Consider the following 13,299-nt stretch of genomic DNA (forward strand, 5'->3'; position numbering starts at 1 on the left):
GTTCTTCTAGAGTCGTCTCCTTACAGAGGGTTAGCAACGTACCGGCAGAGTCGCTAAAGTGGTGAAATGTCCCAGAGCTACGGTGATGTACAGGAACATTATGCAGTAACTGATGACCACTGTGGACACCTCAGCGTACGACTCCCTCTCCAACTCGTCCTGAATGGAACGTTCTGCTGAGAACGCCACGCTCATGAAGTCTGGCTTGCTGTGAGTGGTCCAGTTCTTCATGAAATTGATGTAGCTGTCGGCAGTCGAGAAATAACAACCATTGTTCCATAATTTCTGACAATTAACATACTCATACAACAAGAGACATGGAAAACTAAATCATAGAAATAAAACCTCCCTCTGCATAGTAATTCAAATTGAAAGTGTGGAATGGTGAACATCATGCCCCTACCTAAGTCTAACACTTCATTAGAGTATCAATTTTGCTCTAGGCTCTTTGCTTTCATATTTCCCATTCTACCAACCTTGCTCAACTGTTGTTCTGGTTTGTGAAGCCAGAGAAGTCTTTCAATTTCACACCCTTCAAGGTCCTTTCCATTCTTTATCCGATACCACTATCCTACTCTTCATTTCTGTAATTCAATTTAAGAGACTATGATTACAACATTGTTCATCCTCTTGTAACTTAGGGGACCGAATGAGTTGACTGTGCAGTTTAGGCCATGTGTCTGTTAGCTTGTATTCGGGAGATGGTGTGTTCAAACCCCACTATCGGCAACTCTGAAGATCACTGAGTTTACACAAGGAATATTTTATTACACCTCCTATTCAATACAATTCATTTTTTCTTTTTCTTTTTCTTTTTCTTTTTCTTTTTCTTTTCTTTAACATGTTTCGCCTCTCCTTTATAGGGCATCATCAGACTTATTTAATCCTAAAAACAAAATTTCGTCTGAAGACCTTATCAAATTTACGTAAATTGTATTGATGAACTCTTAATAGTATTGACACTGTGGATTCATTAAATTTACATTACAAAGATTTTAGATAAAACATATGTACACATACTAAAATCACTTTGAAAATTAAAATGTTCGTCTAATGGATTTTGCGTCATATTATTTCTTTTCTTTCTTTCCAAGTTACTTTATGTCGCACCAACACAGTTAGGTCTTATGGCGATGATGGGATAGGAAAGGGCTAGAAGTGGGAAGGAAGCAGCCATGGTCTTATTTAAGGTACAGCCAGAGCATTTGCCTGGTGTGAAAATGGGAAACCACGGGAAACCATTTTCAGGGCTGCCGACATTGGGGCTCAAACCCACTATCTCCCGAATACTGGATACTGGCCGCACTTACGCGACTACAGCTATCGAGCTTGGTATATTATTTCTTAAAAATAATTCATGTCTGACTCTGAAATGGATTCTTTTCATAAAAAGCTTGAACAAGATGTAAAGCTTGGGGATCAGAATCGAACCCAAGGCTTCAATGGATAGGAATAGTATGATAAAATATATATGCTGAAGTTGAGATCTGTTTTTAAAAAACATAAGATTTAAAAATATGTGGTCAAAATGGTTTGTAACTCTGAAGATGTTTTTCCATTTTCACATCAGGCCTGTACCTTAATTAAGGCCCTGGTCACTTCTTTCCCAGTCCTAGCCCCGCCCCATCCCATTGTTGACATAAGATCTACCTATCTGAATCGGTGCCAAGAAAAAAGAGAGAAAATAAAAACTTCAGGATATGATGAGTTTGAGTCCCAGTGTCGCTGAAAATCTATCAGTCTTAGTGCAACATAAACATTGTAAAAAAAAAAAAAAAAAAAAAAAATGATTGCACACTAATCAACATCATTACACCCTGTAGCCCAGGAAGAAAATACAGGTGATTAGTGGAAAGAAATGGTTCTGTGAGGACAATAAAAATAGGAATGCTTCAGTGAGATTTTCATAGTAGAATCTTCTAAGCAGGGAATAATCAAGTTGATTTCATCCATTCTGGAGGATAAAATAATTTGAATATTTTCTTTTTATCAAGGGATCTGTAGCAGTGCAAGTAGGTCTTATAGTTTGTTCCTCAAGGTATTTGCAATAGAAGCTTATTCGAGAGTTTCACCTCTCTTTTCCTCCCACACACGGTTAAATATGCCTACCCTCGTCAAGATCCGACAAAAATGCGAAAGTTACATTAAAATGTATTGTTGATTGTGTTTCAAGGATGAATGTCATTATATTGTTATATACATATAGAACACTTTCATCTAATCCCTTTGTGGATCAGTGGTAGAGAGATACCCAGTCAGATTTTGAAGGGAAGGAGAAAGTCCATTCCACTTTGTCATACGATGTCGGCATGTAAAATATCTCTGGTGACACATTTGGTGTTTACACTATAACATTAATTAAAATTCAGCCATGGACTGCCAAAGAGAGTCTCCCGTTTCTCTACCACCTGGTAGGGTGAAACAGAACTTCAAAATTGAGTCTAGGTTAAACCAAGTCTCAGAGAGTCTATGATCCAGAATCCTCTTCTACGGTGTGAATTTTCTGCCTCTACAATCAGAACAAAAAAATATGTGAATATTTCCATTCTCACCCCAATTCACGATTTATAAAGCTCCCCAATTGGATTTCAATTTCATTGACGTACTGAACGATTTTCAATCAGACGTCTACATTTTATCTACCCATAAGTACAGGAAAATAGACTAAGAATAGAAAAGAAAACAAATAGTTCATAAAAGAAAAAATGACGCTGATGGTAACAAGAGAAATTACTAAGTATGAATTTGTGGACTCAGTCTGTTTAAATTTAATAATTGATGGAGAAAAGTTATATTAATGACACCAGGAGAAATTTCTCTGTTTTATTTGTGAAAGCAGTCTGTTTTTAGTTTATACCATCAATCTTTTTCTTCCTGGCCCGTTTTTTTTTTTTTTTTCTTTGCCATTTATTGGGCTTGGCACAGTATGGATTTGGCCAAGTTTTATGACCGGCTGTCTTTCTGATCCCCCAGTTTGATCCCCATAGGAAGTTTTGGGAATTTTCCTCTTCTTTTAGTGTTTTATATTACCAATTTTTAAGTTTTTAGATTGCCTAGAAGGACTTCAATAAATTATGTCCATTTTCATTCTTATACCTTACCTTTACACATTATTACACTTCTACCTTCATTTATTGGTGAAGATTTGAAATCCAGTATTGCTAGATGGTAGTAGTTACCTTTTCTCCCACTCAAGTTGTGCTGTTAATTTGTTCTTATCATTATCATTCCTCACTAGGAAAGTCACCGCGAGTCCTGTAGCCAGACGGTACTGCTCTCCGGGAAATCCTCCAAAGGCTAGAGCAGTTTCTATGTTCCCTCCAAACGGTGCCAAACAGTCTGGATCGTAACTGTTCCTGTGGATATCCATACGCATGAGTTGTATAACAAAAAGACTCACAAGGTATCTTAGGATAAGAGGCAGTTATTTGATCAAAATGACCACACAAATTGAATAATTCTGGTAGCATAGCACTGTATATGTGAAACATCTTATACAGTAAATATTGTTAAATTGTAGCAGTAGTCCAGAGTAGAAGAAATGCTTTTTTTTTTTTTTTTGTTACATTTAAATTATATCCTAAAATAAAACCAAGTATGCATTTTCAGTATCATATATCATGAGCCTCAAATGGAGATCACTTTTAAAGCACTTCCCATGAATTACATATATAATAATATGATGAATGGTTTTATTTTAATACAGATAATTTGATAAACATCAGCCAGAAAAATTAATTATATGAACATTCCAGAGGTTAAACCATTTGCATATTTTATTCAGTGGACATGGCAGCTGAGGGGGCATATATATAAGTTATCAATGGCAATATGTTGGTAAGAAAATGGAAGAAAAAATGAAGTAGGCTGTATCGGAAAGACAGCCCCAAGTTTTATGCATGAATATGTCTCCCAGGATGGGATCTTAAATGTAAGGTGTAAGAATGATGAAGTGCATTCATGCTTACTAGTATTTTATTTATAATAGTACAAGAAATATGATACAAATGATATACAGCTGACATCAAAGGTTAGATTAATGTAAGTTCTTTTTTACAAGTGACTTTACATCACACTGACATGTCTTATGGCGATGATCAATGTAAGTATTGCCAATGTTCAGCTCATGGTCTGTGTCTGATTACCTGGTCTGAAAGCTGTCTGTTGATTAATCAGCTTACTGTCTACAAAAGAAGTCATACTGTTAAGAATAAGGCATTCCAACAGTTTAAAAAGGTGACTCAGGAGAGAGAGAAAGGCCTGAAGCTCTTGGGGGCATCAGGTATCTTGCCTGGTTTCAAGAGTGCCGTAAGCCAGTCCTGGAGGATCATCTCAGGCTGAACATACCAATTGAAGAAATTAGTGAGCTATTTCAAGGTCTTTACACAAAAATTCTTGATTTGTTGATTCCTAATATCATCCAAACCCATAGACTCTTAACTTCCCCATAGGTAGAAAGTACAACCAGAGAAGAAGGTTGAGCAACTACTGGCTGGGTGAGACATGGGAGTCTTTTCTGCATGGATTTATTAGGCTTCCCAATTAGCTGATGAGCCACTTGATCTGGAGTAGTATTTTAATGGCCTGTGTTGTGTTGTTTAATGCCAAATAAGTGGCTACCCTTTGACACTGCAAGTAACTAACCTCATCTTTTAATCCGTATGGAAAGTGTGTTTAATTACAACAAACAATGTTTTATTATAAACCACCTATTCAATACATCAAAATGTTATTACACTTAGAGTTTCCTCATTATTATGAAGTTATATGCGGGACATGTTTTGCTCCTTTATAGAGCATAATCAGCCAATCTAGAATATCTTGCTGCTGCTGGGTACAATGATCTTTATGGTGAAATAATGAACAATGTCATCACACGTATTGTCTAGGAATTATTTAGATTTCAAAACTTTTATGCTTCTCTAACACCCAAAATTATAGATGTATTTTACATCAAGAAAATGAGTCCTAGAATATTATATTTTGTAAAACCTAAAACACTGACTGAGGGCACTTGAAAACAATTCATATAGTACAAAATTTATAGTTTGCACATTTATTTTAAAGCAAAGTTATTTTAATTATGCTGTCCAGTAGATACAGCATCAGATACAGATGTCAGTGGCTAGCTCTGTACTTGGCCTTAGGAGCGCAGTGGTAGCAAAGGGGTGACGAGCGGTGCAGGGACCGTTCAAATGGGTGCCTGCCTGGTAACACGGCAGTAGGTCTCCGGATACAGGCCAGTGCTGTTTAGGCTGGCAAATGTTTTATGCTGAAGAAGTATGGAGGAGTGGGATGGGGAAGTGCACAGCTGGCTACTGATTACTGTACTGTAGGAAGTTCATGCTTTTGCTAGCACATGGGGGGGAGGGGGTATCTTTCCTCCACTTAGCCTAGCTGCTGTAGTCATAGCAACTTTCTTACTACTAGGTAGCGGAAAACATCAGCCTTCTCTTCTGTCATTGTCTGAGTGGCTTTCTTGGTGTTAATCAGTTCGTATGCACTCTGGAAGTTATGATGCAATGCTTTTAGGAAGATAGATATTGCTACTCTTTCAATCAGGCTGACAGATGCTGCATTTCTGGTGGTCACTTTCATCATCCTAGCAAATAAGTGGGCGTCATACAGTAGAAGATACAGTATAATCCTTACAATTCTAAATAGCTGTAATATTAAATAAGTGTATACTTACATCAAACATTTGTTGATTATGTCCAGATAATTATCTTCTTGTAATTCACTCAGGCTGTTTTTGAACCAACCACCGAAACTCTGTATGGTGCAATTGTAGAGAGTAATCTCTGACAAAGAATTTACCAAAGGGGCAAAACAAATTTTACTAAGGTCATGATCAGTTCCATTTTCCAGCTGTAACATAAACATGAAGACATCAGATACTATGATAAGAAGTCAATAAATTAATAATAATAAATAATGTTATTAGTTTTACATCCCACTAACTACTGTTTTGGTTTTTGGAGAAGCTGAGGTACCAGAATTTAGTCCCACAGGAATTCTTTTACTACCAGCACGAGGCTGATGTATTTGAGCACCTTCAAATACCACCAGACTGAGCCAGGATTGAACCTGCCAAGTTGGAGTCAGAAGGCCAGGACCTCAACCATCTGAGCCACTCAGCCCAGCCAGTCAATAAATTTCTCCATAGAAAAGTATTCAGGTTGGCCCAGTAAGATTTTCACTTCAAGGTTAAGAAGACGAGTCATAGACACATAACTCACCACATGTGTATACCCGGGGACAGAACACGACAGCCTCAGTTCCTGGAAGCGAGGTGGAAGCCAGCAGTCAATCACACCCAGCACCCTGCTGAGTTAGCGAGTTCTAAGTGATCCATGTTTGGTGTGGAGAGGTTGCCAAATCACTTTCTTCAGTCTTTACCCTTTCTTCATGTTGAGTGTAGTAGATGATTTGGCAACTCCGGCTACAGCAGACGTAGCAAATCCTATAAGCAACTAATAGACACTGAGCTGCTGCTGGAGAGTAGTGATGTGAGGTGAGGTCGTCATGTTGTGTCCCCAAGTATACCAGTCTTCTCCATTTCAAGTGTATACCACAAAAATTATGATAATTATATTGTAAAAGAAGCAACTTGGTTTGTTGGTTTGGTGACACATATTGTACATTCTCTCATGTGCCCCTTATAGTTATTCACATAGGTGAAAACTGCCTGCCATTATTTTCAACTAGACAGACGATATTTAAGGTGAAAAGTGGGGCACACTATATATCATTAGCACATTTTCAGAGAAGTATAAAGGAAGGTTGACAAATCTCAATCTTATATAAGGTAAGTGATCCAGTAAATGAACCATTAAGGACCATAAAATTGCACATTTATATTTAATACTTTAAATTAATGACCTAAGAATATAAAGTTTTCCTCAGTTTATGTCTGGTTGAGTGAGTTGGTCATGCAGTTGGGGTCACACAGCTATGAGCTTGCATTTAGGAGATAGTGGGATCAAACCTCACTTTCGGCAGCCCTGAAGATTGTTTTCCATGGTTTCCCGGTTTTCACACCAGGTCTTATGTTGACGATGGGATAAGAAACGTTTATGAGTGGGAAGGAAGCAAACTTGACCTTAATTAAGGTACAGTATTTGCCTGATGTAAAAATGGTAAATCAGGGAAAACCATCTTCAGGACTGCTGACAGTGGGGTTCAAACCCACTGTCTCCTGAATGCAAGCTGACAGCTACGTAAAGCAAACCGCGCAGCCACTTGCTCAGTTGAAGCATGTCTGAACACACACCAATTAACATCCAACATTCTCAAACTTATCCATGTATTGATGGTAGGTAATCTTTATAGGATAGACACCTCCCATGGTACAATAAAATTGCAGTTTGTATAAGTAGTTAAAATAGGTAATCATATTTCTGAATCCTACCGAACATGCTATAAAACTGAATAAATATTTATGTTAATGGAGCTCATCTGGTGTATGTTTGTGAGTTTAAGTTTGTTAAATATGAATATTTCCACATGTGAATGGATTAGATACATATACAAAATGTAGGAAAAAACTGTCCAATAATATCAGCAGTGATAAGAGGGGGTTAGAACAATTAAAACCAGCTAACTCACAATTTTCATCCAGAATCAAATGGGGTAAGTAATGCAATGTATTAGATGAGGTCAGACTTCAAATACCTGTACCTCAAAAAGAGGCCCTGCAAATCTTCAATCATTGATGTTATGAACTTTATCAGTGTCTACAGAAGTTATTTTTATTGCGGTCTGGAGAGTATTTGTGCTTCAACTTCTAGCGATCTGGATATAGTTGTTCCAGTTCCATCAATTTGTTACTCAGATTTGCCATTCAGCAGGAGTGTCTTGGCTTTTATATGACGTGAGCCATTAATTAGACCATTATTCTGCCTTCTGAGCAGCCACCAGTTGTTAATGCCGTTTCAAGACGACTCAAGGTCTTCCATGAGTGTTACCTGTCTCTCTCCTTACATTGGACATTGTTGCAAGTGGCTCTCATCCTGTGGTGGAAATTTCATGACTCCAAGGGTTTACCTCAAAGTATTTAAGATCTTAACCTTTGTTTCTGGGGCAAGTCCCTGGATGTAATTTTACCTACAGCCACGAGGGATTGACAATCAGGCGCATGTCTTTTTGAACTCGTCGTAGTAGTCTGGTGTAAGACTAAGCTTCCATTCCCTACTCTGTTATCCAGTCCTTCTATAAAATTTTGCCAGTTTGCTTTCCTGAAATTGAATCTATGATGGAAAGGTTCTAAGTGACATTTAACTGCACCCGTGAGTAAACACATAATTAGTCGGTGTTGATCTTACAGTCAACAAACAGTAGGTCTGGGTTATATCCACACTTCCGCTTGCTATTACTAAAGGAGACTTTCAACTTATTGTCGTGAATAAAAGGTAACTGATAAGTTTCAGCCAGCTCAAGTACTGCTTCTCCATTTGCATTATCATCAAAATAGCCCCAAGTGGTAGTGTGGATGTTGATGTCACTGATTGCATTTCTGACCTTGTTTTGAAAGGGCTGGGGCTCTTCAAATGTGAACTTAGCTCCTGGAGGTATTTATATAGAAGAGGTTGTATAATCAATTAGTCACATTAATCTCTATATCGTAGTGGCACCATGGGACAAAATGTTCAGAGGGTTAACAACAACATTTTTTTTCACATCTCAAATGAACCAAACTATAATGCAAATCAGTAAAGAATAACACCCTTAAAACATGTCACTTAAATTTCCTTGTACAGTTCCTTCTCCACTCACAATAATGTGGTAAAACCCCCATAACCAAGGATCCATTATATCTGAGAGTAATCTGTGAGTGTACAAAGAAAACTCCTACTAAAATGGTTTCTTTATGTACTCTGGTGCGATAAGGCGGGCCTCCTAGAGGGTGCCGTCTCTCTTTCTTGCTAGAAGGTGATTTGAGATCTGGTGAAGATGAGAGGGAAGCAGCTGTGGCCTATAAAAGGAACTGGCCCGTCATTCGCCTAAGTGAGGAGAATGGAAAACCACAGAAACCCATTCTCAGGACAGCCAACAGTAGGACCGGCCCATCGCTTGCGGAATGTATGTTTAGTCCTCAACCTGAAAGCTGGTTGGATCCTCAACAGCTCCACCATCAGTTGTCATAAATGGCCTAGGCATCACTGAAGAGGCATACTAGGGAAATGAGGAGTGAGGTAGTTTCCCGTTGCTTTCTTCACCGAGCCAGAAGTTGCTATTATATATCAGTCTGCCAAGCCCACTGAAATGCATGCACAACCAACCCTATGAACAATATTTTCACACCATTCATAGCAGGGACTGGCTGCAGAAGGAATGGCATTACTAGCATCACTCATACCTCAGTCACTTTCATTTTGTCAAAGCAAGGATAAAGCTGAGACAGATCAATGAAAGTAACAAGATTGCTCTAGCCCATACCAGAGAACATAGTGCACTGTAAACACTAGGTCCCGCCAGCAAAGGCACAGAGCTGAAAAGCCACGGTAAAGTCATGGCCACTGTTAGCCAAAGCTAGTCTGCTTGGCGAAAGTAAAAATAATATGCACTATATTCACTGGTACTGAAATTAATTTCACTTGAAACGATTCCCCACCCACAACATAAAGCAAACTTCTTCCTGCGATTACAAATACCTGTTCAGAATTAATAGCAAAATCTTCTGGCATTGTAATGTAATAGTAACTTCTGGGAATAATAATAGTAATAAAAAATAAAACACATTTTAAATGGATGTTTTTGTTATTTTCTTATGTTTTATCTTTGTCAAAATAATAAATGTATCTATTTATAATAATGGGTACAAGCACCTCATGGAGGTAGGGGATTTAGGCTATCCCCCTTATCCCCCCACCCCACCCGTTATCTACGCCACTATAACCAACTGTGTTTATCTCTGATTCCAGAGTGGTTGTAGATGGAAAGGCACATACCTTACCATGCTCCTCGCTCATGGGGATATATGTGCTTCATCTGCATGCACATGTGCATACAGATCCATAGCACAAACGCCAGTATGTTCCCTGCGTTATCAGTCAAAACGAACAGCTGACAGTGTAACCGAGCTTCAAAGTAACTTGAATGCTTTCAATTGATTGATGAAATCAGGTTGAAAAAAAACGAAACAATTCTGAGCCCTCCACCATTTCTATATAGTTTTGTTCATTGACATCATAGGACAGAACACAGATCTCCAGTTTGGAAAATACTGATCTCAGACTTGTTTCATTCCAGATATTCTGAGGTGAGGAAGACTGGTGTCCCTGGGTGTTCTTCAGAGTGCCTACAGAGGATGTCTTCTATGTAGTCATTGTAGACTTGTTTGAGAATTTCTACTTTGGCTGATGACACACCCTCTGCACTGGAATCCCATCAGTACATTCCTCAGTAACACATTTTCCCATTAATCATGTTGAATTATAAAAGTCCTGGTCCCGAAACACTGAATTTTATTAAAATATTGCTTTAGCACGGTCTCACATTCCCACTTACTATGTTCAGTTTTGATGTTCTTAATTCAATATTTTGGCCAGTTCAAGCACATTTGTCAGTCCAGTTGGACATGCAGCCACTGACATGCACGCAGGGTGAGAGAGAATGCTTAATTACCCTTATAGACAGCTCGTGCCATGCTTTTTATGTTGTAAACATTGGAACATGCCTGGAGCATTGACAGACTCATTTCATGACGTCACACATGTTCAGTTTTCTCTGCTAGCATTCGGAAACGAGTCGAGAGAATGGCTGCGTTCTATATTCACATCGCTTCTTATTGTACAGTACAGTATTAGAGCGACTGGCATTCGATTAATGTTTAAAGCATCATCACGTTAAATTTTGTTGTGGTAGTCTTCACTTCTAATATCATACAGACATTGGTATTGCTCATGAAGTACTATGAGTTTGATTTCTGTTCCACTCCAACAGTATGAATCTTCCTGTAACCGCCAACAACCTCATTCGAGCGGTGTCAGTTCAGATTGTTTCACTTCGGCCAAGGTTAAGTGCTTGCCTAAGCTTGGCATGGTAGAAGTTGAGAACTCAACTCAGTTTAGCAGCGAGTGTGCTCACTGTAGTGTCATCTATTCATTCAGTGATGATAGCTTGCTGTACAATGATATAGTGTTCTTGGCTATTATTTTATCTGGGCATTATTTATGTGTTTGCAATGGAGAGGAAGATATGAAGCGCGTGGATGTAGTGTGGTAGTTAAACATTCCTCCATCAACTTTAAATACAATTGTTATCAAATGTAGACTGATTGACACTGCTTTTGAAGAAGAGAAAAGTGCTCAAAGAAAACGTAATCACCAGGTTCAGTTATTAGAAGAAGCTGTTTTAGAGTGGTTTGTGCAACCATGAGCTTCAAACATGCTGGTAAACGATACAGTGGTTTGAGCTCAGGCAACGCTTATTGCACAGATGATGGGACTTGATGATTTTAAAGTATCTAATGGCTGGATTGACAGATTTAAGAATCAACATGACCCAGTTTATAGATGTGTGCGAGGCAAAGCTGCTGCCCTGGATGACACTACACTGTGCAAAACTATTGAAACATGGAAAATTACAACACCTCCTGCAATTTTGAAAGACTATACTCCTGACAATATTTTTAATGCAGATGAAATAGGGCTGTTTTTTCATCTTCTTCCAGATAAAACCCTGGATTTTAAGGTCGCGAAGTGTCACAGTGGCAAACTTAACAAGGAAAGGCTTACAGTTCTCCTGAGCTGTAATGAAAGTGGAACCAAGAAGTTGGTACCACGGGTTATTGGAAAAGCACACAATCTGCAATGTTTGGAGATTGTGCAATCTTTTCCATTCAAGTACACCTCTAACACAAAAGCGCAGATAACTTCTGCAGTAGTTGAACATTACTTGCACCCATGGGATGCAAGGCTTGGTGTAAGAAACAGGAAAATTGCACTCTTCATTGATCATTGCCCTGCACATCCCCTAAATGTTTCTAATTTGAGAAACATAAATATAATTTTCCTCCCAGCAAACTGCACGAGTAAGTGTCAGCCGTTAGACCAAGGCATAATACAGTGCATGGAGCAAAAGAATTTTAAGAGGCTGGTACAGAGAAGATTGGCTGCAGTGGAATCGATGACGAGAAAAATCACCGTCTTAGATGCCATGCATTTCATTAAGGCTGCCTGGGCTTTTGTGGAGCAAAACACTATTCTGAATTGCTTCAATGCAGCCAGTTTTTGTCGTGTTCATGTTGATGACGTTATGCTAGATGATCTTTCTGAGAGTGAAGAATGGTGCCGAATAGCAGAAGAAGTCACTTAAATCAATGCCGATGATGTTTCAGTATGTGAAACTATGACAATAGATGAAATACTTGAAAAACAGGAGATGGAAAAAGTGTCAATGCAGGATGAAAGTCATGATGAGCCAGTTCCCACAGTATCAAAAGTGATGGAGGGAATGGACATAGTGAAGCGATACGTGTGTAGTTTCGAAGTTGATGATGAAGTAATGACTTTATTAAACAGGATGGACACTACAATTTTAAAATTAAAACTAAGAAAGCAATCACATTAATAAGCAATCAACCATACAAATGTATTTCAAACCAGTGTAAATATTCGCGTTCGACTGTGAGGTAAAATGTATTGTACCGGGCGGTACACCTCTACACCGTTTATTTAAAAGTTGCGCCAGTTGAAACTCCTCTTCTGGAGGAAGGTTGAACTTTATCTACTCTATTAATTCTCTACTTTCTCAGAAGATGTCACCACGTGGAAAATTTTGAGTTTTTGAACTGTGTCACTTTTGATGTGTTTTTGTTTAGCTTGAAGTAAGAAGTGTGAACTTTCTCTTCTAGAGGACACTACTGAAGATCTACAATAGTGCAACCTAGTGAGGAGTCAACGAACTATTTTTTTTGGAGAAAATTTAATTTCAAGAGTTTGTTCTTTGTTAAATTTCTTTCTGTTATTGTTTAAGTTGGCTGTATACCCCTCTCTTTCCCCTTGTTTTGCATGTAGCCAATCCCGAATTTCTTAAATTAATTTCTATCCAATCAGATGTATTTTCCCCCAACTTGAATCGATTGCGGGGTCCTAGCCAATAAAATAATTGTGGGCGGGTGTTTTCATTCCCCTAACGCCTAGAACCTTCCACGAGAGGTTATAAACTGCTGATTTTTGGGTCTCCGTGCCACTTCTGTTCCATCTTTCAGTGTATTAAGTACATCGCAGGAGGCGGGTAGCGCCTCTTTCTTCTGCAGCGGTCAACAATAAGGTAATGGCCGATTAATAAATTCTT

At 38.5% G+C, this 13,299-nt stretch overlaps 1 protein-coding gene across 2 annotated transcripts in view; it reads right to left on the bottom strand.

The window, feature by feature from the left end:
* Window positions 1–13,299, bottom strand: part of LOC136858195 (NPC intracellular cholesterol transporter 1 homolog 1b) — a 212,824-nt gene that overhangs the window by 72,972 nt on the left and 126,553 nt on the right. For both annotated transcript variants that reach the window (XM_068225409.1, XM_068225411.1), the window contains exons 11-13: window positions 5,693–5,868; window positions 3,180–3,356; window positions 43–244 (exon numbers count right to left, since the gene is read on the bottom strand). In XM_068225409.1, coding sequence (XP_068081510.1) covers window positions 43–244; window positions 3,180–3,356; window positions 5,693–5,868 — 555 coding nt within the window. The remainder of the gene's footprint in view (window positions 1–42; window positions 245–3,179; window positions 3,357–5,692; window positions 5,869–13,299) is intronic.

This window comes from Anabrus simplex, chromosome 1 (assembly GCF_040414725.1).
Source record: "Anabrus simplex isolate iqAnaSimp1 chromosome 1, ASM4041472v1, whole genome shotgun sequence".
Lineage (NCBI taxonomy): Eukaryota > Metazoa > Arthropoda > Insecta > Orthoptera > Tettigoniidae > Anabrus > Anabrus simplex.